General features: G+C 39.2%; 2 protein-coding genes across 3 annotated transcripts; one reads left to right on the forward strand and one right to left on the reverse strand.

Moving 5' to 3' along the window:
* The first annotated feature begins 1,118 nt into the window (after positions 1-1,118).
* LOC131772969 (uncharacterized) lies at positions 1,119-8,190 on the forward strand. Of its 2 annotated transcripts, XM_066164992.1 has the most exons (3): positions 1,119-1,244; positions 4,006-6,843; positions 6,943-8,190. In XM_066164992.1, exon 2 carries the CDS (start codon positions 4,008-4,010, stop codon positions 6,822-6,824), a length of 2,817 nt encoding a protein of 938 aa, XP_066021089.1. In that variant the 5' UTR covers positions 1,119-1,244; positions 4,006-4,007; the 3' UTR covers positions 6,825-6,843; positions 6,943-8,190. The 2 variants fall into 2 exon arrangements, with proteins under 2 accessions (XP_066021089.1, XP_058957964.2); XM_059101981.2 differs by having other exon boundaries at positions 4,006-8,190.
* Positions 8,191-8,588: 398 nt separating this feature from the next.
* On the reverse strand, positions 8,589-22,508 carry LOC131784295 (A disintegrin and metalloproteinase with thrombospondin motifs 6). The gene is made up of 24 exons (XM_066164991.1): positions 22,378-22,508; positions 21,678-21,984; positions 21,495-21,561; positions 18,534-18,865; positions 18,266-18,446; positions 17,205-17,368; positions 16,924-17,007; positions 16,221-16,345; positions 15,954-16,012; positions 15,716-15,821; positions 15,066-15,200; positions 14,531-14,681; positions 13,757-13,855; positions 13,488-13,636; positions 13,257-13,320; positions 12,908-13,025; positions 12,296-12,438; positions 11,790-11,916; positions 11,363-11,446; positions 10,994-11,160; positions 10,425-10,596; positions 10,145-10,271; positions 9,830-10,040; positions 8,589-9,262 (listed from the first exon to the last, which is right to left on the reverse strand). Exons 2-24 carry the CDS (start codon positions 21,747-21,749, stop codon positions 9,110-9,112), a joined length of 3,090 nt encoding a protein of 1,029 aa, XP_066021088.1. The 5' UTR covers positions 21,750-21,984; positions 22,378-22,508; the 3' UTR covers positions 8,589-9,109.
* Between the last annotated feature and the right edge of the window lie 1,307 nt (positions 22,509-23,815).

Raw genomic sequence — 23,815 nt, forward strand, 5'->3', positions numbered from 1 at the left:
TTTTTATCTCGTGCTTCTTTTGCGCCTTCTGCCTCTGTTCGACGCTGATCTCCGCTGACCCTCAACGGTGTACAAAAGAAGTCACGCATGAGCGATCTTGAGAAATGAATTTATTGGATTCTCTCCTTGCCATAGTTGGTAATAAAACCGGGCCTCGATCCAATCCCCTTCCGTAGGTTTTTGGGGGGGCAATTTGTCACTTATCATCCACTGTGGGCAAGATGATTTATCATAAAAATTGTTTGTTAATCAAACAAGTGAAACATTTTAAAACATTTTAACAAGTGATAGAGATAATTTATTGAAAGTCACACAAAGTTTTGGGCGGCTTGTGATGTATTCAAATCCCTGAGATCGGTTTTACGTCAGAAGCATATCTTTGATCTCGTGGACGGGTGAACTCAAGCATCACTAATTTTACAGAATAGAACACGTAGCGTAAAACGAGAGGCATATACTGTATCTCTGTTACTATCCAGAGTTTTATTCAAAGCCTTACCCGACATTGATCGAGAAATGCACAGTCATTCGAGATTGAGTAAGGCTAGGAAAACTTTTCTTCTCAAAAAACATTTTATAAACGGAAATCCTGTCACTCTTGAAATAGAGAGGCCCTTTGTTTCTCCTTTCCGAGAAATTGATCGTAACATTAAACATACAAATTAAATTTCCGAGAAAGCTTTACAGTTCGGGTCATTATCTATTTTTATTTCCAGTTAAATGTCCGCATCTGTCTGTTGTTCGATGAAAGTTATAATTTTGTCGGAAAATCAGGTCTGCCCTATCGCGTAAAGTCCCTCTGGTGCATGGAATGGAAAGGCCATAATTTCCTTTTCTTAAAGACAAATGATTGACTTGCAATGGCCCGGTGTCTCTTGACCTTCAATTTTCGACAGCAAGGGCCTCATCCATGTGCACACATCCGTCATGCTAAATTTCGCTCGCATACATTACATACCAGCAAGATTTCATTGGCTAAACTAGATCTTAGCCCAAGGGGTTGCCATGGACGCTAGATTTATGCAGATGCTAATTAAGTCTTAACCAGAGAAGTAATAATTAACTCGATGTTTCCTGTAGACAGCATGCTCAAAATAAATTTCCATCGCGAAACAGCCGCGCAATATGAGGGCAACTCATGAAGCTTCCGCTTTCTCAACTAGAGGCATTTACTTTAGACCACCCATCAGGCTGGACTTAGTTCTGAAGCGTCTTAAGCAGTGACTTGTTTTACTTGGATAAAGGTTTGTCTGCAACTTTGCGACTTTTTGATTTGTGTTATCTCTTCTGCACGAAGGTTTATAAAATAGATTAAAACCGTGCAGCTATCAGTCATAGTTAAGTAATTTACTGTTAGCACGTGCTCTCTTCAGTGTCTAACATAACATCATGATGTCGCTTTTAAAATTCTCTATTCCTCCTATGTCTCTGTCTCTGGCGTCGAAGGAAAGTTTCCCTCGTCTGCTAATTCTTGGTGAACCTGTTTATTTCTTAGTTCATGTCCTTTTACAGGCCGTGCCTTTGTGTTTAGTCCGCTTTCGTCTTCGTATCTTCGCTTTCGGTCCGCTGCTCTCACAAATTTAGTCACATTTTATTTTCTTCCTGCCGGTCTATAAATCAGCGTATAACTGCAAATGTAGCTAAAGTGAAGTGTTAAGCGAAGAAATTTGTCTGATCCGATGTTTTCATGCTTTGGGTTAAAAATACAGAGTATTGTTTGCAGAGCGGTACCGTGGAGCTACACATTACATTTCAATCAGTTCTACTCTTTCATCCGTTGAAACCTTCATAAGGCAATATTCTATCAAAATAATAAACTGCGTTATATCGCTAACGTTAGTAACTTCCAGACAAGGAAGGAATCGTGAGCATGCTGATAAAAAAAGAGTTTATTTAATATTTGTTCTTTTTGATAACCTAATCAACAATTAAATAGAAGAAGTTCACTTGTGAAAATTATCCGTGAGTTTATTTGATTCGAAACCTCGCGTGATCTAGATGAAATTCGTTTTTACTTTTGTTGACATTTATGTGTATGACAGTATTATGTTATGGTAATTTCAAGGGTCGAATCTAACGTATCTTTCCTTCTCGAAACTGTGATCGGATTTCCATAATTCGTGAGTTTGTACATAGAATCATTTAGGCAATCATTGATAAATACCTTGTCGCCCGGCTTCCAAATCGATCATGTGACGTTTTGACATTTGAGAAAATAAGCGGTGCAATTCAAATTTTTATTCTAAAACCCTGAAGTTGAGCCTGCCTTATCGTTTTATGAGATTTGTGATCGAGAAATACTCATTCATACAAGACATTTGAGAACAAAGAATCTTTGAAAGTCAAAACACCTCATTGCTCCTTAAATCATGCATATCCTTTGATAACCATTTCGGAGAAATTGATTGAGTTATTCTAAGAAAGCTTTCGTCATTTATTGTATTTTTTCCTGCAGATCAAGTTTCCTCGTTTGAATATCATCTGCAAAAGTGCTCTTCTAATTATAGTAAAGAAGATTTCGTCGGGGAAATATCTCTCAACATGGAAATGGAGTGATATTTTGTGATACAAATTAAGGAAATATGAAGTGCAATTCTCTCCTTGGACATACGAGATAAGATTATTCTCTAAGACATATCCCTGTTTATTATTGAGTGGTTTCCGGAGAAATTGATCGAGGTATTCCAAGAAGGCTTACGACATATCTATTTTTCCTGAGCTGAATTTTTCTTGTTTGAATATTATGTGCGAAAAATGCTCTTATTGTAAAGAAGATTTAATGAGGGAAAAATTTTTTTTGATGAAATATGAAGTGCAATTCGTATTGTGGAAGAGGTTAGCTGCTCCTCTCTCCATCCATTTGAATTTACGCATATTTTGCTGCTAATTTTTATCGCACTGGCTCTTGAACACAGCAATTTTTATTCAAGGCATTTCATGGAAGATAGAAAATCATTGTAAAACCGTCTCAAAAACACGCCGACGCGGCTGTGAAACACTTGACCGCGCACAGTAGGGTGATCCACCCTCTTTCATGCATTTTTCGATTCCACCACCCGAGGTTTTTCTTAGTAACCATTCTTTCAATTAGCTGGTCTCAATTTTTAATTGTTTCACTCTGTGACCGCTCCATCTACTTGATGAGGTGACGCTTTTTTGCGAAACTTCGTACATTACCTTCTGTAGGCAGGTCTGGATAAGAACTTGTGGCTATTAGTTCAGTTAACTAAGTGACTTGCATGCAAAGAACGATTAGAAACGGAACTGATATGAAGCTGATCCGTTTTGTAGCAATCAACATATCGAGGGAATCCGCCTTTACCTGCGCAAACCTTGCGTGATCGGTGGACAGGGATATGTATAACAGCATTATGTACACGCTTATTTTACAATTAGATATCCAAATAAGAACTTGAACTATGATTAACTTCCTTTGTATAACCATGCTGTTTAAAACTGTAATCAAAGTCCACGCTTATTTTACAATTAGATATCCAAATAAGAACTTGAACTATGATTAACTTCCTTTGTGTAACCATGCTGTTTAAAACTGTAATCAAAGTGATTAGTCCTCTATTGTCTGGTTTACAACTGCAACATGATAGCGAGTACATGTAATGTTTTTACAGTTTGGATAATTTGTGACATGTGACTCACTTTTTTTTTAAACCCCAAAATTGGGAGTCTTGCTTACCAGTTGTGATAGAATATTCATAGACATGATGGAGAAATGGGCATTTATTCAAGACTTTGGGTACGAAGATGATTAATTTTTCAAATTCAAAGCTATATAGCAGAACATCCTATTTTCTCTCGATAGTGTTCCATTGTTAATCGACCATTTCCGCGAAAATGATCGAGAAATTCCGAAAAAGCCGAACTCGCGCCGAGTTATACTCTCTTAAGACAGTTTAAATACTAACTCCCTTAATCCGGCCTTTGTTCTATCTTAAAGATCCTTGTGCTTAAAAAAAATTTTGATATATGAAATTTATCCGTCTTTAGCCATGAATCCTTCGTATGCACTTCTGGATCTACCCGTGAATGAGTGCAAGACTCTTGACGAAGACGGAGTGCTTTATACTTTTAAAAAGGCCGATCATGCCAAAATTTTGTTGAAGAACCTCGCCTTGATGCAAGCAAATGAAGGACTTTTGACAGACGTGGTCCTGCGCTCTACGTCCAAAGATTACGAGGAGCCCCTTCATTCCATTCTGCTTGCTGCCTGCAGTCCTACCCTTAAACAGAATCTTACAGGAAGGGACTTTGATATCACCGGTGGCAAACTCTCTTTGAAGGGATTGAGCACAGATGCACTTGTTGCCTTTCGTGTTTTCCTTTACAAAACAGAGTTCCCATCACGTCAAGAACTGGTAGATGGCCTTCGAAAGGTTGCTGCAACACACGGAATCGACTCTCTGAAAAAGCTTTGTGACCGTAACAGCAATGAACAAATGTCGGTGTTGTGGAATAGTCACCGTGAAGATCTGCTTTTGCAACTGTACGAAATGTACCAAAAGTCTGAGTTGACCTCCTGTTTGTTAGACGATGGTCATGGTGTAACACAGAAAGTCCATGCACCAGTTGTCGCAGCAGCATCGCCAGTGTTGTGGACAAATTTGGCAAATGATCTGTCCTCATCAGAAGAGACAAGATATCGTCTAAAGGAGATTGCGTCCCATGTCTTGGAGGATTTTGTGAAGTACATATATACAGGTAATGTTGCAGTGAACGGGGAAAACGTGGTTGGTCTTCTTAAAGCTGGATGTGGTTATGAGATTCCCGCACTTGCAAGAGCCTGCTGCGATTGGCTGAGTCTAAAGATGGATTGCTTTAATGCAGTCAATATCCTGTGGCTGGCACGTGAGGAGAATTGTAAAGAAACCAAGGTTCTTCAAGAAGAGGCCAAAAATTTCATAATTGGCAACTTTACAAGCGTTAGTGAAGAAGACGAGTTCGTCGAGCTTGAGTACGAAGATCTGAAAGCGATCATACAGTTCGACAATCTTAATGTGAATTGTGAAGAAGAAGTCTTTAACGCGGTTGCCAAATGGGTTAGTGCTGAGGATGAGCGCATACGTTACCTACCAGAGTTGCTGAAGTGCATTCGACTGGAGAATACAAGTCCCGAGTTCCTTCGAAGTCTTCTGCAGCATCCTCTTATAATGAAGAGTGCTACGTGCGTTGAATATGTTCAAAATGTCCTGGAAAGTCAAGTCTTGTTTCATTTGCAAGAAGACACAACTCCAACTGAAACCTTTTACGAGTCTGAGCAAGCCTTCTACCCTAATCAATACGGCTTTGAAGACGCTATTGCCAGTGACCTGACACCAGAATTTCTGACGTCGAAGTTAGAGTTTTTCGAGTCAGAGATACCAGCTGTGCAGACGCCAAGGAGGGGTCAAAGGAAGGATGGAACTCCTGACATGAGGTTTAAAGAGAACAGGCGATCGTTAGGCCTGCAGAATAAGGACCACTCTCCCGATATGCGGTTTAAAGTTAACAAACGAGGCCTCAACCCCGCTGTAAAAAAGGATGGCAGTGCAGACATGAGGTTCAAAACAAACCGTCAATCCCTGGGCAGAGATGACGAGGGGCGACCACTGACAAAGGCAGGTACGCCAGATAGAAGATTCAAAGTAACGAGAGATAAAGAAGCCATGGTGCAATCTTCTTTAAAGAGTGACAGAACACCAAGTACTGGCCCTGTCAAGAAAGACGGTACGCCTGACATGCGCTACACTATCAACAAAGATGACAAAGGGCGACCACTGACAAAGGCAGGTACGCCAGATAGAAGATTTAAAATAACGAGAGATAAGGAAGCCATGGTGCAATCTTCTTTAAAGAGTAACAGAACACCAAGCACTGGCCCTGTCAAGAAAGATGGCAAGCCTGACATGCGTTACACCGTTAACAAACACCCCAACAGCCTGCTGACCTCATCACAATCAACATCGGCAAGTGCTCAGGTGAATAGTTCCCCGCGTGTTGGTGGACCTTTAAAGAAAGACGGAACTCCTGACATGAGGTATGCAGTCAATAAACAGTCTTCCTCACCCTATCTTTCCAGCAGCTATGTAGGTAGTCCTTTACAACTCTCATCATACGTGGATTCACTTGGCCCACTGAAGAGAGATGGAACTCCTGACATGAGGTATGCAGTCAACAAACAGTTTTCCTCACCCTCTCCTTTCAGCAGCTATGGAGATAGTCCTTTGCAGCTCTCATCGTATCTGGATTCAAGTGGCCCACTGAAGAGAGATGGAACTCCTGACATGAGGTATGCAGTCAACAAACAGTTTTCCTCACCCTCTCCTTTCAGCAGCTATGGAAGTAGTCCTTTGCAGCTCCCATCATACGCGGATTCACCCTCTCCTTTCAGCAGCTATGGAGATAGTCCTTTGCAGCTCTCATCGTATCTAGATTCAAGTGGCCCACTGAAGAGAGACGGAACTCCTGACATGAGATATGCAGTCAACAAACAGTTTTACTCACCCTCTCCTTTCAGCAGCTATGGAAGTAGTCCTTTGCAGCTCCCATCATACGCGGATTCACCCTCTCCTTTCAGCAGCTATGGAGATAGTCCTTTGCAGCTCTCATCGTATCTAAATTCAAGTGGCCCACTGAAGAGAGATGGAACTCCCGACATGAGGTATGCAGTCAACAAACAGTTTTCCTCACCCTCTCCTTTCAGCAGCTATGGAGATAGTCCCTTGCAGCTCTCATCATATGGAGATTCAAGTGGAGCTTCCTGTGGTCCCTGTGGTCCCTTAAAGAAGGATGGTACCCCAGATATGCGATATAAAGCTAACTGGCGGTAAAAAACTCCAAGTACGAAAGGTATCAGACTATTTTTTTAGCCCAATAATTCCTTTGTCATTTCGTAATGATTCTATGATAGGTGTATTAAAATCTCATTTTTCTGGTTCCAAATGTCAGATCTCAGGCGGGCAGAAGGATCCATACTTTCAGTGAAAATATTTCAATCAGGTTCGAGTTGTTCGAAGCTTGATGAACAGTAATCCATAACCAAGTTCTGTGGCAACGAGCCCTCGAACATCATGGCTTTGTCATCTAAGCCCTGTTTAACCTTTTTCAAATAAATAAATTTTCTTTCCAAACAAAACAAATGTGCATATTAGTTTTTGAAATAAGCCTGAATGCAGCCTGTGATCATTAGCCAGCACTAAACAATAATGATTTAAATACAAAACCGCTTAACACTGAGACATAGCTAGTTACCTATACAGTTAGGTGAAGTCTGAAGTATGCGCCTTAATCTCGTCACGTTAACCACATACCACCCATATGATAGCTAGAGTAAGTGCCATTATATATCAAGCTGGGTACTCTTGTGTGCAGAACAGGAATTCTTTTGATAGCTACGCGTTCAATGCTAACAGTTATCTTGTTGAACATCGGTTATCTTATCACTCATGTGTGTTGAAGTACTTGCGCTGCAAGTACTTTGTCGATAGAGCAGTTTTTAATTCAGTGTCGAAAATCATCCGGGATTGCTTTGATTTTACTTAAATTTACTCTGTGGTTGGTCCAGAAAACTCACACTTTTCTCTCAACAAATCAGATGAAAACTTAGAACAAGCGCAATTTGGTCACTCGCGTTTTCCCGCGCCTCTAGCAGTTTGCTTTTTTTCACTTTGAGTTCTTATTGGCTAAGGGCAATATGCACCTTTGTTATGATTGGTCGCTTTGATTACTCTGGTTTTGGTTTATCGACTCTAAATTGAAAACTGCGCTAATTATCTTTATCTATGATAGGGAAAAAATAGTGAAGTATTGTTTTGAAAGGTCTCTAGACGTTGGTGAAGCTATATACAGATATACTGCCGGGTTTGTTTACGTTACATTTTTCTTTAAACTTTGCTGTATGAAGGTGATACTTTGTGTTCCTTGGCATACTTGTGAAGGCACTTGTTTAACCAAACTATTTTGCACGTTCGTCTTAATTTGGTTTAGTTGCTGGATGCCATTTCACTGTTATAATTGGCTGCCACTTCGACAGTGGGAAATAGTTCCTGTTCGACTGATACTTGTGCCGGTAATGCAGCTGTAGTGAAAATTGGCACCTAACCTACAGTTGTTGCGACTTTGTCGTGCAACCTTGTTAAAAAATACTTCGTTCAACATCATGGTGGTCATCTGATGATGATGCCTGGTTCACAGAAATCTTTTATCAGCTCACGATCATTAACGTATTTTCCAGTTGCGTATTGCATACATAGGGGTATCAATGCAAGGTGACACGCATGATTCTTTAAGACATCATTCTCACACATGATTTTCCGTTGTGATTCCCCAAAATTCTCACGACTCTAAGAAGCCTGAGAAAGCAGCTAGAGGCTGTCTTGGTGCTTAAATTTGTAGAGAGGTGTTAGCCGTTAGCGAGGTTTTGAAAATGGAACACCGGCTGACTCGTAATGTTTTTCGCCTGAGTCACTTGATTTGTGTCAGAATCACGACAGACGATCATGCATCACGTCTCTTACACTAGGATCAGATGTAGGCACAGCACTGATGTTAACTGCAACATCTAATCTTGAATAACATTAAAGCAATGACAAAAATAGGTTTTCAAAGATTTAATCGAAGAGTGGTCCAAAGTGCGCGGAATGTTAAGTCAACGTTAACCATAATACATTATGTTGCGCCAATTTGCATTAACTTCCTGGTTGGTTGAAGTAGCGCCACAGTTTCCTAGCATGGATCGAATAGTGAGTGATCTTCTTTAACTGATCACTGGCTTTTTTGTTAGCGAAAGTGTCTTCGTTTTAACTCTTCGTGGTTGGTATGGACAATAAGCTGTCTATAGTTGAAATATCAACCTTATTTTTATAACTCATTATCATTCATTGAAGTAGCGTTCTCCATATTTTTGTCTCATAGCTCCTTGAGGAACAATTTTATATACTTTGTTGCTACTTTTTTTGTAATTAAGCTTTTTCTTGTTAAGAAAGATATACTGAAACACTTATAACGCTAAACATAATATTTGTAAACTAATGGTTTCATGTGTTGACGATTAAGAATTTGTTCTTTTTAAGCTCAATTGCTGTCAACGTCAAATCTGTCTAAGACTCCTGAATCATTAACATGGAATCCCAGAATCACACGAGGCCGCAATGGGAGGCTTTTGGCCAGTGCATTCTTCATCTGACACTTTGACTTTCTTGTTGGATGGGGTTGTCCTCACGCAACTTACTTCAATCATTCTCAAACCTTGACCACAAACGGCAGAGCACTGGAACAAAAACAAGAAGTTTTGCTCGTAATGAGTATTGACCTTAGAATGCTTTTCTACTTTATGTCATGAAACCAAAACTAAAGTGATTTGGTAAGATTTCCAAGAAAGATTCGACTTACCACTTGTATCAATGAAATTTAGTTGATTCTGATTTGCGTTTTCTAGCCTAAGCAATGTTCTGTGGTTTTCGCATCTTGCACAATTCTCTGAGACACCAGGAAATTTCTTGCGATTTAATCTTTTTTGCAGCTCTACCCCTTTCTGTAGTTTAGAAACCTTAGCCACCATCCGCTAGATTTCCCCCGGAATTCTCGTCTTTCTTCTTTCCACACCATTCCTACACCGATCCCTACAACTTCGATTTATTTCCTGTGCTTTTGGTTTTTTTTAAATCAGCTAATTATAAGATTAAGTTAACCATCCCACGCTTTCTGGGATTAATATTACTTCGGCTATCCCTGTAAGCAGCTTATTCCACTGTGAAAATGCACTATACCCCCTAAAATGGAATGGCAGAGTTTATTTCTGGATCACTGAGTCTCACACCCTCCCTTAATGACTTACCGGACCTGACGAAAGTGTGACCCACTCAGCAGGACAGGGTTGCATTGCGCATGTCTCTCGTGTGGCAGGTTTTGGTCCTGCGCAGTAGGATTCTGAATCTTCCGTCTCGATTTCATGAGATTCATCGACACACATTATCTCCCGCGTCCTCTCCCCAGGGTTTCCATCGTTGCAGGTCTTGGAGCAGTCGGACCATTCTCCAGTTTTCCATCTGAGAGTGAGACATATTTTACTAAGAAATGCTCTTCGTGCCTATTATGAGGTATCATGACTCGAGGAAAACGAGAAGAACAATAGTAGTTAAGTTTTTATTACCTAGCTGGACATTTTCGAATATTGCACTCAGAATTCTCTTCATCAGGCTTTACTCCCTTACAGTAGTGGTCACTGACAATGGATCCGTCATCAGCGCGAGCACAGGTTGGTCTGCGTACCTCTATACCTGTTAAAGATCACGAACAATTTTTGTTTTGTTAGCAGCACAAATTACTTTCCTGCAGTATCAAAAAATGGTTTTCGAATTTAGAAAAATAATAAAAAACTTAGTTCCTTTTCTAGCCATTGTAATGAATCAGTTAAAAAATTTCCTACCAACCTCCACCACAGGTCTCGGAGCAGCCCAAAGATCGCCTTATCCATTGGAAAGTGACTTCGTCCTGCTTAAGGCTCCGCTCAATTCTCGTATCGTCGTCGTTTTCCTCCTTTAAACGAGGGACGAGATAACGAATCCTGACTTGGTATTCTTCCTTCCATGATTGAACCAGATACTGAAAAACACGAAATTGATCAGTGGTAAAACAAATCCATGACAAAAAAATTCATATACTCATAATTTGACGACGTCGAGATTAATTTTGGTCCCAGAATCTTTCTTCTTTCTCCCGGTCCAGTCCCCCTTTTAGAGTCAAGGGATATCCCCTTCCCTCTGCCATTGAACCCTTAAACACTTAAGAGTGACCAGCTTCTTATTTCACCTTCTAGTATCCTTGCTGAATCATACACTAAGATCATGAGAAACGAAATGATCTTGACACAATTTTCTTTGTCAACCTCATATAATAATTGTATGGAGACCAGTATGGATACAAAGGATTAAAATGTGTTGTCAGATTTTCCGGTTCCGTTTTTGGTAGATCAAACACAACCGCTGATCTGTTTTCTCACCAGCAACTCTACATCTTGGTTGAGGGGTCCTTGTGCAGTTATTCTCTCCCTTCCGTTCTCATCCCTTACGTATTTAAACCTTGTACCAGCGCCGACAAACGCGAATGAACGAGGTTTGATACGGAAGTCCATGTTGAGTAGATCTTCGCCGGCAACTGTCATCATGGCTGTTGATGGTAGCAAAGATAGTGAGCACTGAAACGGCTATGCCAAAAAAAATGTTGTGAAAAAAATAGGTTTAATCGCGCAAAGTAAAAGCTGGTTCATGAACGGGCGCGGCACACGAATAATAATAAAATTATCATATTGAATAACTAATTATAGAAGATAGAGAAGCGATAGTCAACTTACAGCCAGACCTGAACTTACCCAAGTAATTCTTGAAACCACTTAGTTCCTTAATTTGGATATTTCTCGTTCCGTCTGGAATTAGTGCGATCGACTGATAATGTCCTGGCACAGTTGATAAAAACAGAGTATAAGAAACGATGAGAGAGTTACAGAACAACTTTTTACGTCCGCAGTTGCCTGGAGGAGAGACGCTATTCTTACATTTTGCAGGCGTGCACATGTTGAGGAAAATATGTAAGCAAAGAATGACACCAGCTCTGCAAGCCACGTAAACACAGTTATACGTAGTTAAAAATAACGCCAACAGTTGAGTCTTTTTCCGAATTTCTCTCACTTTCTTTCATTTTACAATAAATCGTTTATTTCGTTCACGCTTATTGAAATACCTTCGTCCACAGCTTTTTTAGTTTTAATTTCGTGTATTTTAAAACTTTAATCCACTGACCTTTTATGGGATTAGGCAGCCCTTTATATGTTAACCTTTTGCCAATGCATGTAGTTCCGTCCCCATCACATACGCCACAACGATCAAACTTTTGACTGGAGCCGAGAACTTTGTCACAACCTAGTGGCTAGAGGGTGACAAAAACGCGGGGTTAGACTTAATTTTTCTGAATTTTAGGGAACAGCCGACATTTCGTAAGAGTTTCTGTGTATATGGCGTTCGTGTGTGTTTGAGAAGGGAGGAGTGGGAGAGGTTCAGGGGAGGTTGTGCTATCTTGGTGTGTGTAAGAAAGAATGTTATCACTTTTCCACCTAATCTCTTTGCTTGGATATCAGGGAAATTGTTTCAGCATAATCGGGTAAGGAACAACATGTTGGTAGGACTATGATTTATAACTTGCATTCAGAAATATTTTCTTGAGCATCAAAAGTCTCGCGTAAGCTATAAACAACGCTTGGATGACGGAAATAAGCATTAGCGAATAAGTTTTACAAAGACAGCATTACCTGACATTTTCCATTGACACAAAGCCCACTGTTTTCGTCATAGTCATCACACCGAGTTCCGTCGGCCACGAAACCAAATGAGTACTTGGCGAATTGCCGAATACCTACCTCAGCGATACACGATAACTTACACTGCTGACCGGCTGAAACGAGAAGCAAGATGGCAAAGTAGTTCACTCGACATACTCGTGAGCAGTTTTATGTCAATTCGTGCTTCGTAGCTAAGTGAATACAAAAAAATGTTCAAGTAATGGCGTTAAAAATCTCCAAGTAGACGTAAATGCTAGTGCATGTAATATCTTTTTGATCCCTCTAAATTGAACACGAAACCTTTGAATTTTAATTTCCTAACTGACAAAGCCAAACATGGTACTAGAGATAAAACTTTGACTTTATTAATATTTTTTTTCAAGTCTTGTAGTAATAAACTTCTCTGACGATATTCTATCTCAGCTGCTTACACTGTATTCAAACCGTAGGCGACGTGAAAGGTGGAACCACACGAGGAAAATATGTTGTTAATTTTCGATTCAATGCTTTTATTGTATGCTTTAATTTATAATCTTGCGCAGGGATATACATGTATTAAGGATCCTTTAACAAACACCTCACCTGGTACTGGAATTGCTGGATTGTATGCCCATTGATATTTGTTACCATCAATGAATCGCATCTGTTGCTTTGATTCACACTGTTCTGCTCTTGGAGTGGGTGTTCCTGCCGGACATTTCTGGGTAATATGAATCAGAAGTCAATTTTCTTTTATCTTTTGTTAAATTTGCAATGGGAATGGGTCGTCTCACAGATTTGTATCGGTGAGAAAGTTTGGCAAAGTCTTGACATGTAAGTAAAAACAGTCCTTCTCTCTCACATCTCGACCAATAAGAATTGCTCTTAAAAGGTGAAGTTCGAGCTGGGACGAACAAAAATCTAGTAAATTGTAACATGGAGGAATACTCACCGGTGTATTGCAGTACTGAAACTCCTCTGAATGTTCTAAGCACAACTTGCCACCGTTTTTGGGCCTGAAAAGAATATCTCATTGATGGAAAATGATAAAATATGACACCTACTACTCATCGTACTAAACTACTCTTTGTATTCAAATGTTTGAACAGTAAACATTTTTGAAAGCAGGCACACAAATTTCTAGAAAATCTTTTTCAATTTCTAAGTTCCAGAACAAACTTACTCGGGATTGTCGCATTTTCTCTGTCTAGTTATCAGTCCCCCACCGCACGAATGAGAACAGCCGCTCCATTCACCCCACGGACCATAGCCACCGTCAATAGCTTCAGGTCCCTCGCTACCATATGGGACGCACTTCCCTCGCCGGCACCACTGGTGGATAAACAACGAATTATCATTTCTCGTTTGACTTTCTCTGCAAATTATTTCCCACCAAAGCACCCACGATATACAAAACCTTAAAATAACCTCAGTCATTGACTACAGTCTTACCATCTGATGACCACACTCCGTGCCTTCAGCTGCAGGCTCATGTAGTGTTACGCACATTCCATTCTCTGGTTTAACACACCACAGCTGAACGCAAACTTTCTAAAAGCACGAAAACAAAGCACTACTTAAGCGCAGAAACCTTTTCTACAATGGCCTTCATTATTTTCACTTAATATAAAGTTGGTAGGGAGATTTAGCCACGTAAAACCGTCGCAAGCAGAGAAAACTCTCGCTGTATGGGTCGGCTCCGACAAATAAAAGGAAAAGATGCTAAAGGACCAAACACAAGAGAGCACTGAAGCGCTGATTGTGTACGAACAAACAACCGTTTGGGAGCACGGTAAGATATTGCTGTGTTGAAACTAAAAAAAAAACACGTTACCGGCCTATTTCAAGAGCAGGAAACACAGCTATTACCCACTCGAAAGCTGAAATAGGTTTGCCTACGAGCCCTGTCATGAAATCTCAGAATATTCAATATTTTACACTTTGTTTATGACGATGTGCCTCTTTAATGAGCTTTAATGTATCCTACCTCACTGCACGCGAACTTTTCACCACTGGAATGTTTTATTGCTTGTTCCCTCTTAACACGCCATCAATTCAATCAGGAAAATCCTGATCTGCCTTTACTTTCGACACACCTACATTGCCTGAACCATTTCCAAACCTAGCTTTGACCCACCTATTCGAACGTAATCATACCCCGTGTAGCATCAAACGAAAAGCGACGAGGGAAATCTCCTAAAGGACTTTTGTATTTCATTTACTTACGGCTTTCAAAAAAGGTGCTGGACATTCCCGCGATTCATCTCCATAGGTCCGTTTACATTGATCGTCAGCGTTATACAACTCTCCTGGCAGCCGTTGCGGTAATTCCACGGTCTTTTGTGGTTTGTCATTTAAGCACTGTGCATGATCACCGCTAGGAAATGAAAGTGCCACAAAAAATATAAGATACAATCAGATAGTTGTATTTTGTAGAATTGAAATGTCAAAACATACGTTGTAAGGAAAGGATTCTTTGGGGCAAAAGGTAGCAAAATAACGATTTAATTTAGAAGCAAACATATTCCAGCCGACCTGCAAGAAAATGAAGAGTTTTGTTTTCACAGCTATGCTTACAAAACTAGCTTCGTAAGTTTCTCAGAGAGATTTTTCCTAGTTTCCACTGACTTAGGGCAAATAATACAATACAACGAATAAGAAGCTTAAAGAATATCCCTTGCGAGCATGTCGCAAATAATGTGGTTTAAATGGTCGAGGAATTTCTAAGCGGAATTAATATCATAATGGAATAAGAACTCACGATAGGAAAGCGTGAATTGAACGTCTACTACACGAAGACCATTCAAACGCTGTTTCTTTACCACTGGCTCGTGTAGACATGATGTTTTTGACATCAGCGCAGGGGTTACCTGCACTGTCGTGCTGAGCTCCAAGGCTGTTGAAAAAAAAAAGGAAAAAAGAAAATGGGAGACATAAAAAATGAAGAAATAAGATACTTACCTTGGTCAAAACGTGAGAAGTAACGACGAAGAACGTTAACAATTCACTTTCACCCTGGCAGACCCCGGGATGTAGAGTCAAATGCAATTCGCTCATAATCATAACTGTTACCCTGGAGCCCAGTTCACGTGCCTCATTGTTTAGAGTACAAGCATTGCGTCTCTATGCTACCCAACTCTACCACTGACTTGCGTAATATAAAAGGTAACTTTCCACTCGATTCAAGTGGATCACCAAGTTCCGGAGCGTATCCTAATCTCCGTAGCATGAAGCGAATGTTACCATTCCCTCCTGAAGTGGATACCAGTCCTCCGCAGGTTACTAACCCCACCCCCTCCCCTCCCAATATTTCGTCAGGTTTCCCTTGCAGACTAGACTAAATGTCTTGCAGAAGAAGACAAAACAACAACTCGACTAGGTCTCGAACCCAGACCTCACGACTGCACTCACTTGTGTCCTGTCTCGTGTGCAATGGTGTAAGCCGTACCCAGACCTCCATCCTTGCTCAAAGTACAGCTTCCTGTTAAACTGCACATTCCTTCGACTTGTGCCAGACCTTTGCGAAAGATTAAGCAGTAATAGTCATAAAAACAGTAAAAACGACAGCTACAACAGCGACGAAAGTTGTTAGCGTAGGTGGATAAAATATAGCTCCATATTGCTTCTCAAGCATTGATCAAGGCCTCACCTAATACTTTCTCGCAGCTCTGGCTCTCTTGGTGATCTGAATTTCGGCAGAAGTCGTACCTGCAATGAAATGGGCCGACACGTGCTAGTGAACCACTTAAACTGAAAAACACGTATGAAGCGCTTTGCGATCACGATGAGAAGATATGACATGATTTTTTTTTCGTTGAGATTAGTAATTTGTTGACAGATTGTTGTTGCATAGAAATTTTGGGCAGAGGCGAGATGATCTGCGAGTCTTGCTGCTTTAACTTAAGTTCATGCCTACCTGGAGATGAGAGCTGCATGATCAAAGTGATCAGGATTGTTATCATCCTGAATGTTTTGTCTTTTAGTCCACTCACAGAAGCTTGCCATGGTGTTACCAGCATGTGGGCTTATCACAAGACCTTCCTAAAAATATCCGAACAAGTGATATGAATATACATGGCCATGTTGATACGCGCTTAGTACACTATGCGCCGCTGTATGCTAACGAGATATCATTTGAAGTAAATAAGTTCATCGAGAGTTCCCTCTAACTGCTACCAGGGCTGGAGAAAATCGGAAGCATGCTTACGAAGAGTCGAAAACGTGTGTTTTACATCTCGATCAAGGGTAGATAATTTTTGAAATTGGAAAGCAACAACTAAACGTAGTAATAAAAACGGATTTAACTGTGATCATCCATGTAGCGAATTTTCTCATCCACTTCTTTTTAGTCGATTGAAGTCTGGCGTGTTGGTTTTTGTAGTGGAATGAGATCTCGAAGAAAAGCCTTCAGAGAAAGAAAGGCGAGAAGCTGAACATCAGCTGTTTGCAAACTGCGGCCAGGTTACTCAGTTGTGTTCAAAATGGCGGCGTCCATCTTCGAAATGTTGGATTATTCTTTGGAATTTCAAAAAAGGGTTAGGCAATACATTTATGCCCTTTTTTGTGTGTTTGTAAAAATGTGAATCATGTTAACAAAGGATCACACACAATCCGCTTACCTGATCATGCTCCAGAATCAGCAGCTTCTGTAAGACGTATTTTACGTTCGCTCCAATGGAAGTGTCGCTTAAAAGATTGTAAACCTAACGTGCAATGCTATCGATTAATAAAGAAAGAAAAAACCTTCCATGCCGTCTGTACAAAATAGGTTTTTTTAATTACACATAATAGCAAATTGGTGTAAATCATGGATCGTATTCTTCTCTTGCATTTCCCTTTTTTCCCAAACGTAAAATATATGTTTTTAAACGTATGTTTCTAGAACGAGAGGTAAACTTACAATATTTATAAGACTTGGCACATAAACTTTGAGCTCTTCAATTCCATGAAAATCTGTCATCTTTTTGTCGACAACGACAAGCGTTTCTATTGTGAAGTCCCGGCTATAATCCGCTGAGGCGGGCAGATCAAATATTGCGCGTTTTATTCTAGGGCTTGGTTCGTCTACAACGGCAAAAAAAAAGATATTCATCACGGTCGACCCTAACTTGTTTAAAGTTCAATGAAATAGTTATGAACCTTTGTGGCGAACTTTAGAATTATTGCCTCTTGAGTTTCTAAAGTTATCCGGGGCTGTGAAAGTTTTATGCAACTGGCTCTGTGATTGATCTAGAAATTGACTTATACTATATTTTCAACCAATCAAGTGCAAGCCTAAAACCGTGGCTACTTGCGACTTTTATGTGTATTCAGTTCGATTTCTTGTTGACTCCTAATAATATTTATTTTCGTACTGATAAATAGCTTTTTCCGAATGCTCAAGAAGAAAACCGACCTCAAGCGAAGTCTATTGGCCAAGACTGGGGGTATTGATCATCAGTGGCGACAATCGAAAATGCGGGCGAACGAAAGCAGCGCGGGTCTTCGGACGAAAATGGACGCTCGTCCGCCTGCTAAATTTCGATCGTCCCCACTGGCCTGCTAAAGGGTAAAGGAACTCATTCCAGGGGAACATGAGCATATCCTGCTGAAAATGTTTTGTTTGAAATTAAAACGGTTATTGCAATGAATTAGAGTTTCATCTTCCTAAAACGGCCACATTTGATACTTTGTCAATTACTCGCTCGGCATTTGCTGAACACAAATTAATCTGATACGCTGCACTAAACGGATTGTTCCAAGAACCCCGCAGTTTCTCTGTATCTAGGTTAGATCTCTAGTTGTTTTTCGGGAATTGAACCTGCGCTCCTCTTTCTTCTTGAGAGAATCGGAAATTGGAGGTAAAAAAGGTGAACATTGAGTCGACATTGTGTTTGGCTTAGAAATGAATTGTTCCACAATAGTGAAAAACTGCCAGAAAATTACATTTTATATAAGTATTCTTTTTACGTTAACTACTACCTTGAACTCCACACCAGTTTTCGGATCGTTTCTCAACTCTGAGAGCCTTCCCAACACTCTCCAGGGGTGTGGTAGACCTTCTGTGGATCACGTGAGCTCGTGTTTTGTTCTTGTCCAGTCCTAATCGGTCGGGTAATGGATTTATTGTAAAAACGTCCTCAGGAGTACGAATCAAACCTCGCTAGAAAGAGAATTGTTGATCGGTGAAAGTAAGTATCAAGACATTTTGTCATTGCAAGGAATTCAGCAGTATCAAAACATTACTCACCAGTCCATCACAGTTACTCACGGCCACTCTAGTTCCTAATCCTTTTGAAGATACTACCTGGCCGGTGTAATGGCAATGTTCAAAATCCAAATGAAATCGAGAACTCTGATTTCCTCGAATCTCGACCACAAAGTTGGGTGAGAGTAGTTCATCATTTAAAGTTACGTTCAAGTGAAAGTTTTGGCCAAACGCTGACAAGTGGAAGTACATTGGTTCTCCTTTTGCTCCTGCTAAATCTCGGCGCTTTCTTTGATTTCCATTTGAGAGGTCACGAGTCAAGAAGTTGGCACTTTCGTCAACTTGAACGGGATGGGTAACGTGATAATCTGGAACTAAATTAATGCGTTGTTGAGATAGAAGCTAGATTTTACCCTTAAAAGCATGGGTTGTAACACTTCTTAGAGTTCTTAAGATCACGAAATGTTTTCTCAGGAGAAATGAAAATGTAATGAAATGGTGCACGATTTGAGCTCATCATCCAAGAAATATTTCATGGAGGGACGGCATAGGCGTAAGAAGTTATACCAAAAATTCAATAAAACAGTAAAAAAAAATCCCTAAAAAAATTAATATTATCATGATCTTTGCCTCTTTCACAAAGACTAGTATTCAAACGAACTACACTTTATATTAGGAACAAAATGCTATCAGCCATTTCACTCATATGTACCTTTCATGATTTGCATTTGCAATAAATATTTATTGCAAGAAGAGAAAAACTTTTTTGAGCAATGAAAACTTGAAATATCACATTTGACTGAATGACCACTTAATCTATACTTTTCTGATGGACAGAGTCATGTATTGATCTCAAAAAGGCGTATATTACAGCTTGCATTTAAACGTCAGCCAGGAGAATATTCCCCGCTTTTCTACCCATGCTGAAGTTGTTACATGTTACATTGACCTAATAAATGTTCCCTCTCATTATGCTTTAATCATGGTTGAATAATCTTCTGAACTTAACAGTTTCTTTATTTTAGTCTGAGCCGTTAATGATACTTCACTGGATTTTTACAGTTTTAATTAGCCCTAATTTTATACCGCACGCATTTATGCAGAATTGATGACTCTTGTTGCGGCTAACTGGAGTAATGCAACCATTAGTACTTAGAGCATTGTAAGATAGCGTTTTGAAGTGTGAATAGAGATAAAAGGTAAAAGTGTAGCTGATTCTGAATGGAGATATGAGGTACATATTTTTAAAAAAATCGATTGTTTGCTTATGTTTTAAAGTTCAGTTATAATTTCGTAGAACATTTTCCAAGAACTAATGTGTTTCTATCTCAATATGTAGATACATTGTAGATATAGACAGTCTTAACCGGAAAAGATCACATTAGTCATGGCTCGATCGTTCTTTGTTTAAGATAACAGACATGATCGGAGGACAATATGTCGCCAGCAGATATTTATCTACCTGCATAGGACTGACTTATTGATTGGCGAGTCTTTATGCGGCCCGCGCGATTGAAAACCAAATCCCCGACAATGCTTTTACCATTGAAATATCCATTGTATGATCAGTACGTACTGTGAGATTTAAGTGGCAATTATGCAGATATTTATTGCGTAGTAAAACCAGAAAGTGGTATTATGTCGACTTGAAGTATTTGGAGACTCTTTTTCAAAAATAAGTAATCCGATGAAATAAAAATGACAGACCTGTGACCGCAGTAATTTTGCAGAGTAATTTCAAGTCAATAATTTTTCTCAATAATATAATTGCACTATTCGATTAAATAGCATTTTAAGAATTTTCGACTTGCATGTGTCGAATGATTCGATCTGATCAATTCGTCAGAAGTATTCCCTCTTCGATACCGAAATTATACTTGGACCTACTCGTATTTTTTAACTGTTTCATCAACTAAGAGGAACGACTTAGAATTCCTAACTCTGTCAGTAATCACATAAAATTTCAAATTTCATTTGATTAAAGCTTTTATCGGACTGAATTGATTAAGAAATGCGATAGCCACCATTTCAGAGGAAATAGAAAGAGTTCCTGCCAAAAAACGTGCGACTTAAATCAGTTTTAATTTTCCTCAGCTTAGATTGTGGTCAGATTATTCGAAACCACTTTTAACATATGTCTTCCAGCCAAGTTAATCTAAATAATTCTTGCCTATATCTTTTTCTCAGATCGTGTCGGCAGGAATCAGACACGAAGATCCATAGCTTTTTTGAGCTCCAAACAAAGGGTTCTAATTAAGCCGTAATCTTTCCAGTCTTTGAAACCTTTGATAAAATACTCCTATTCAATAATCCTTGAAATTAGCTTTACATCTACTGATACCATTAGATTATGGCAATTTGCGCTTAAAAGTCACAAAATTGAAAAATTTCAGTGGTAAATGTTTTACTGGTATCGGCTGTGTGAGGAAAAAATTCATAAGATCGCAACAGCTCTGCCAAATAAAAGAGGCTTTCTGATCAAACACATGATCTCACACGTGGTTGTAACGGTTTTGCACACTGATACATTTCCCTTCCTGTCTTTTTCAAAACAAAACCTTTGTTCTTAGCTTCGCGACAGTTCAAAACATGAACAAAAAGAATAGAATTCAATCATATGTTTTTGAAATAAAAAGGTTTATCGCCATTTGTACATCTGGTGGCGGAAGAGAAAAGATCCGAGGAAACTGAGTAGCTAAGTTGATAAAATTGCCAGATGTAACTTGATGTGATTTATATCTTGATATAACCTAAAAAATAACTCCTTTTTTGTCGCAAGATTTAAATTGAATTCTTAAAGCTTTTTACAATGCAACACGAATAACTGAATTAATTTTTATCTTGTGTGTGAGAATTTGTATGATGAGTTGGCTTCCTAGATTAACTACGATCGTTACAATTACAAATCTGAATGATATATTGCCACTCCTCCCTGTTCAAAAATTGGATACAAGACAAAAAGAAACCTGAGCTGAGCTCAAAAGAACATTTCACAGTACTCACCACTTTGTGGAAAAGGTTCCCCGAATATCTTCTCCCTTTCGTCTGGTGTCAACAAAGTGTGCACATTCTCGATTCGAAACAAAGCAGTAACATATAAGCACAGTTTTACGCATTGAATCCGAGTGAAAATTAAATTAATTCATATTTGAAATTGTTTTGTTTCTCACATTTAACCTCTCCTACCTTGTAAGGATTTGCTGTAGCCCGCGGAATAAAAATTAAAACGAAAAACGGTGTAAGAGAATACAAGATCATCTTCCCATGAAAGCCACAAGTTACTTGCCAGCCGACAACCCTTGACTAAATGAAGTCGTATTGAGGTGCACCTCAGTGAGTATGTGTGTATTTCCTGAGATAATTATACTTTCAAATGAGCAAAAATTTCGCTGTTGTTTTGATGTTTTTATTCGATATTGATGGAATATTGCTGGCAGCTCCTCAATGATTTTGTCTCAGTCGGTTCCTCTCCAAACTTCTGCCCATTAAAGACCTAAATAAACAAAGAAACACAATTAGAAGGCACAACCTGCCTCCTTTTAAAGCTTCTGAGGGTGTCAGGGAGTTCTTTTCGATATGACACTTTCTAATGTTGATAACATCTTTTCCACCTCGCTTGCTTCAAAAAAATATTTAAAATTGTCTTATTTCCTGTAGTAAGAATACCCAACAGAACGTCCCTAATAGTTCAAATTATTATGCTCTCACATCTGTAGGACAGTAAATGGTATAATGGCTAAAAATAAAAGTTAAAAGAATTCCCGCTGTTTCTTCGAAAAATTCGGGTTAACCGCAGTACACCAAGCCATCTCAGCAATAATTTGACCTTAAAATGGCAAAATTGGCGTGTTGACTGTAGTAATTTTACTTCAACAGGTTGACTCACCAATTCTTAATTGCAACTTCCATGTTTTCGAAATGTTCCCAACGCTAGCAAGGGTTTCGCTTCACCGTATTTTACCGAGGAAGTCACAGATAAACTTACTCATTCCTTTCGCGATTGACGAAGATCAGATTTTGGTTATAAGTAACATAATTTCTGTGGAGGAAAAAAATGAAGTACGCTCGATTATGAAGGTAGCTAGGGCATAAGTTATGTGTGTTTTTTTTTCACCGCAGAGGGAGAACGAATGCATGAAAGCTTCTGATTCTTGTTTACTCTATTTATATTTCTTGTCTGTTATTAATTATCGTTCTGATACAAGACATGGCAAAAGGAATTGAAAGAGAGATATTTATGGAAAAAAAGGAGCTAATCAGATAAACATCTGTATGGAAAAGGAAGTTTTATTTCCAACAAAATTTGAATGGTACGGGATCTTTGGATCTGTAAGGAAAAAAAAAACCGTTGTGAATTTATTGTAGTAATTGTTTTGGATTCACTTCATATTAAATTTAAAAGAAAAAGTCTTTCTTTTCATGCAACATTTAAAACTTTCTCGCGGAAACTGCAGAATACAATTTTTCTTTAAAAAAATATACAGCCGCCATACACTCAGGATTTTTCTTTCCGGATTGCTGCAGGTTACGCCCACAAAAGTGAACGCCCTTCTTGGCCGAACTTGGCTTTTCATTTAAGTTTATGTTTTGAAAAGCATAGTCTGTTCTGCTAAAGGTCTGAATGAATCCTAGGCGGAATTTCTCAATGGCATTGAAAGTAATCAACTATTTAATTGTTATTTGCTGTGTGGTGAATTCCGATTAAAAAGGGACACAACACGACAATTTTCCATTATTTTCAATAAAGGCAGCAGTAAGTAAACATCTGAGGTCTCGTAACCACCGTTCCGTCGATTAATTACGTTTACGGTCTTTCCGGCGCCTGAGGCACTCAAAGTGGGCTGAACTTAATATCAGAAGATCTCTGGAAAAATCTCTAATTTTTCCGAATAAATCTCTTTATCGAGGACACATAATATCAGCTGATTTTAAGTGAAATTAACTCGAAAGTAAGCATGAAGGACAGTATTAGGAAATTCGGTAGGATTCGTTGAATTATAAATTCGGAATGATCAATTTATTGTGTGAAATATAAATTGACTGAATTTGATAAAAACTATGACATTTATCAATGAAGGACACCAGAGGTAGCTTTCAGCATTCAGAGAATCCACCTTCTTCAATTTTTGCCGTTCTTCCGTGTGGTGTCAATCAAAATTTTGAGAATGACTTTGCCCCTGGATGAAGAAATGAAAAGAGAAGATTTTGAATTTGCTCATGATTTTCTTTCGCCTCTAACCTGGTTTCAAAGAAAATCAAGGTCCAGATATACGGAGGGAATCAGATCGTTTCTCTTCATCACGCCAGTGACAAACGAACAATAT

Source organism: Pocillopora verrucosa, chromosome 4, assembly GCF_036669915.1.
Source record: "Pocillopora verrucosa isolate sample1 chromosome 4, ASM3666991v2, whole genome shotgun sequence".
NCBI classification, from domain to species: Eukaryota; Metazoa; Cnidaria; class Anthozoa; order Scleractinia; family Pocilloporidae; genus Pocillopora; species Pocillopora verrucosa.